The 4,179-nt window shown below is 45.3% G+C and overlaps 1 protein-coding gene across 3 annotated transcripts; it reads left to right on the top strand.

Moving 5' to 3' along the window:
• The first annotated feature begins 711 nt into the window (after positions 1–711).
• On the top strand, positions 712–4,132 carry LOC139382796 (hydroxysteroid (17-beta) dehydrogenase 2). 3 transcript variants are annotated; one of them, XM_071127006.1, is made up of 5 exons: positions 712–1,083; positions 1,333–1,545; positions 2,878–3,015; positions 3,299–3,436; positions 3,673–4,132. In XM_071127006.1, exons 1-5 carry the CDS (start codon positions 807–809, stop codon positions 4,032–4,034), a joined length of 1,128 nt encoding a protein of 375 aa, XP_070983107.1. In that variant the 5' UTR covers positions 712–806; the 3' UTR covers positions 4,035–4,132. The 3 variants fall into 3 exon arrangements, with proteins under 3 accessions (XP_070983107.1, XP_070983096.1, XP_070983116.1); XM_071126995.1 differs by having other exon boundaries at positions 2,830–3,015; XM_071127015.1 differs by lacking the exon at positions 2,878–3,015.
• Positions 4,133–4,179: the final 47 nt, after the last annotated feature.

Raw genomic sequence — 4,179 nt, 5'->3', positions numbered from 1 at the left:
CACGGTTGTGTCTTGTTAATTTTGAGTAAATTAGGTTTTATATGCTACGTACACATGAGAATGATCTGTTTAAAAGTAAGGCCTACTTCATTTAATGGCAAACCAACTACATATGAAATGTTATTTCAGTAGCTATTTAAATGTTTAAGTTTAATGAGTTTGTCTTGACTAGATGTTATGAGAGAATTTAGGGAGCGTAGTTTTTTCAATTACATGTTTTATACTTGAAATAGATTGTAGCCCCGACCCAGCAATAGTAACAGCACCGTCAGATACATTTTGGGGAAAAAAATAGCAAGCCATTATAAGTTTTGTATAGACCCTCAGGTGAGTATAAATAACTCCATTATCAGTGGTGAGTGAACTGGAACAGACACACCTGCTGATGTTATGATAAGAACAGGACAGTAGGCTTTTGCTGTTATCACACATCTGGGATGTATTCACCAGAAACCAAACTAGCAAATGGGCCAAGAAGAGGAGGGGCTCACCCAAACTTGTCCAATAAGAAACTAATGAATACACCCCCGATGTCTGGTTTAGAACAGGTTTCATTCAGAGCCATGCCTGTTTCCACATGTACTAATGTAACAGTACTGTTGATTGGCGGTGTCGGCTGGCAGTGACCGAGGGGTGGGGTTAATGTTTCTTTAAAGGTTACAGACAGAATGCTTGGATTTTTCAGTTGAGGATACACTTGATATGCACATGTCAAAGAGCCAAGGGGATATCCAACAAAGGGGACAGGATATTGATACCTCTGATATCAGGAAAGAAAGAGCAAGACCAACCTGCCAGTGGACAGAATGGAGAGTGTTGACATTGAATTCTGGTATTTCTCTTCTCTGTATACAATAGTTACAGCCCTATACATTGGGGCAATTATAACTAAGGCGAGAGGGAGTCATGATAGGGAATACTGGACCTTTGCACTTTTGGCTCTTGGGGGGCCTCTGTGCTTTTTGGCCCTTCCAGGCTACCGCAGTCTGCTCTTTCTGACCTGCAGCCTCTGGTTGTGCTATGTGGTTCTGGGCAGACGAGTGGACATGCTGACGATGCATGGAAGAGCTGTGCTGATTACAGGTAGGTGATGTGGGTATATGGGTGCCATTCACTGACACTATCATACCAACCATTGTCAATCAAACATGACTGATACTAGTCTATTCATAACATAGTCATGATGGGGGCCAATTAAATCTTCTGTACAATGTTATTGAATGTGGTTTCAATACTGCTGAGTACTTTGTGTACTCATGAATGAAGTGCAAGTGAACATTGGAACAGTATGCTCTGGTGTCCCATTTATTTGTTTCTCTTCAACATGAACAGGTTGTGATACAGGTTTTGGTCATGCCCTAGCGAGAAGGATTAGTGACTTGGGAGTGACTGTGTTTGCTGGGGTTCTGGATGAGACCAGCCCAGGAGCAGTGGAGCTGAAGAGACTGGGGTCTGAGGGGCTACAAGTCCTTCAGCTAGATGTGACAGACGCTGCGCAGATAGAGCGGGCTCACCACTACATTTGCACTCAGGTTGGGGACGCAGGTAACGTGTTGTTCACTACAAGAACTATAAGGCACTGAGGACACATAAGGTGCATTTCCACTAAGGATTTACCCCAGTGTTGAACCCAAAAGGCAGACTTTTCTGTTTCCATCGATGCGTGCCAGCACCCTTGTCTCACTGGGCCATGGCTCCGGCAAACTGGCTCTGACGTGGAACCGAGGCAATGCCCACTCAGTGGCCAGTTTATTAGATACACCACCCAGTTCACGAAAATGGTTTGATCCTACAGGCAGTAAGTCAAATGGCCATGGCTTGCTATATAAAGCAGGCAGACAGGCATCGAAGCATTCAGTTACTCTTCAATTGAACGTTACAATGGGCAAAACGAGTGACCTAAGCGACTTTGAGCGTGGTATGATCGTCGGTGCCAGGCACGCCAGATCCAGAATCTCAAACGGCAAGCCTCCTGGGCTTTTCACGCACGAGTGTCTAGGGTTTAATGAGAATGGTGCGACATACAAAAAATATCTAGTCAGTGGCAGTCTTGTGGGCAAAAACAGCTAGTTGATGAGAGGTCAAAGGAGAAAGGCTAGAATTGTGCAAGCTTATACGTGGGCCACAAACAGGCAAATAACGGTGCAGTACAACAGTGGTGTGCAGAACAGCATCTCGTAACGCACAACTCGTAACGCACAACCACACTGGGTTCCACTCCCAGCTAAAAATAAGAAGCAGCAGCAATAGTGGGCACGTGATCACCAACACTGGGCAATTGAGGAGTGGAAAAACATTGCCTGGTCATGATGAATCCTGGTTCTTGTTGCATCATTCTGATGGCAGACTCCATTGCCCTATCCTACCTGGTGGCGGTGGTGTAGGGAATGTTTTCCTGGCACACGCTAGGTCCCTTGATACCAATTAAGCAACGCTTGAACGCCACAGCGTATCTGGATATTGTTGTTGACCAGATGCATCCCTTCATGGCTACAGGCCACTGACTGTACGTAACAATGGCTAACTGAACTTTAACACCTTCTCACAAAGAAAGTCTTGCATGATGCAGAGGTTGTTAATCTGCCCGCCACAAGTCTTTAGTGTCAGACTCCTAATGGAAACACCATAACATTAGAGCTTACATTAACATAAAACACCGGTGACGCACTAGTTTGGGGGTAAGTCTCAGTGGAAAAGCACCAATAGATGTCATTGGAAAAGGCACCAAACTTAACATATAAGGACAAAGAAGTGATCCTTTTCTGATCAAAATAATGCTATAATGCACATGACATGGAATGTCTCAAGTTCACACTCCCTTTGACTCAGGTCTTTGGGGGATTGTGAATAATGCGGGAGTCCTGGGCTATGTGGCAGATGGAGAGATTCTTCCTGTGAGAGTATACAGGAACTGCTTGGCAGTGAACTTCCTTGCTGCAGTAGAGGTCTCTCAGGTGTTTCTTCCACTGCTCCGACACTCCAGGGGCAGGCTAGTCAACGTCTGCAGTATGGCAGGTAACATATCTGGACTGGTTATTGTCAAAACAAAAGGGTTAGGATTGACCTTGAGCAGTCACTCGCAAGTTATACTGGCTACTATCCCACTTATGACACCAATGCAACTTCAAAGCAAGTACAGTTGGCCAAGAACCCCCACTACTACTCAGACAGCCTTTATTAGGTGAGGAAACTGTAAACATAACTAATCTTCTATCCGTAGCCAGCTTGACTTGCAACTCTGTGCTCAAGGTTAATCCTATCCCTTTCCTGATGATAAACCTAAAATCTGTTTGTGCAGGTGATGTGCCCGTTCCTGGGTTTGTGGCCTATGGAGCATCCAAAGCAGCCCTGAACACCTTCTCTGGAGTGATGAGACTAGAGTTGGCCAGATGGGGCGTCAATGTATCCACAATTCAACCTGCAGGCTTCAAGACAAGTATGTATAATAAATAATGATTATTCAGTTATGAGTTCAAAATGAAAATGCTATGACCTGAGACAGCGAAGAAGTTCAGTACCGTTCTTCAGCACTCTTAGTTGAGGAAATTTACCCTTTAGTGCTGTTTACTTTGTGTATTGCTAAGTCTACTGTACCTTTCAATAAATTGTTTTCCCCCTTTTGATTTACTTAATCAACAAACAGACTTGTCTATCATTTGGTTGAAAACGCAGATATTTTCGGTAGCAGTGATGACTGGAGCCGTTACCAAGAGGAGATCTTCACCTCTCTATCCCAGGATGTCCGGAAGGACTACGGCGAGGCCTACATCTCCTCGCTCCAGGCACGCTTTGCCAAGATGGCCGTCATGTCCTCAGAGGACCTGCGTCCCGTGCTAGATGACATGTGCCACGCCCTAATGTCAGTGGCTCCCAGACCCGTCTACACCCCTGGCCAGTCTGCCTGGCTCATTCCCTGCCTCCACCGCCTCTGCCCCACACAGTTCTATGACATGATTATTACAAGTCTGTTTCAGTTCAATAGCAGTCTGCCAGCTGGGCTCCAGGCAGGAGCCTCAGTGGGTTCGAAGACTTGATAACATGTGAGAACTGATATGTGATGTCGGGCTATTCTTTCCCAAGGTTGTTTACGGGAATGCTTCCATAGATTAGTATCGCTCCATCTTCCCTCATGCTTGGTTGGCAGAGAAATGTGACTGTTGGCTTTGTACTTTTTTGGCA

The sequence above is a fragment of the Oncorhynchus clarkii genome, chromosome 2 (genome assembly GCF_045791955.1).
Source record: "Oncorhynchus clarkii lewisi isolate Uvic-CL-2024 chromosome 2, UVic_Ocla_1.0, whole genome shotgun sequence".
In the NCBI taxonomy this organism is placed as follows: domain Eukaryota; kingdom Metazoa; phylum Chordata; class Actinopteri; order Salmoniformes; family Salmonidae; genus Oncorhynchus; species Oncorhynchus clarkii.
This window is presented reverse-complemented; position numbering and strand designations above follow the sequence as displayed.

Bases quoted from the DNA above. Each gene is read 5' to 3' on its own strand.
- LOC139382796 (XM_071126995.1), top strand. From the start codon at position 807: ATGGAGAGTGTTGACATTGAATTCTGGTATTTCTCTTCTCTGTATACA. The intron at 1,084-1,332 runs GTAGGTGATGTG...CAACATGAACAG, and splicing joins AAGAGCTGTGCTGATTACAG to GTTGTGATACAGGTTTTGGT. The intron at 3,437-3,672 runs GTATGTATAATA...TTGAAAACGCAG, and splicing joins ACCTGCAGGCTTCAAGACAA to ATATTTTCGGTAGCAGTGAT.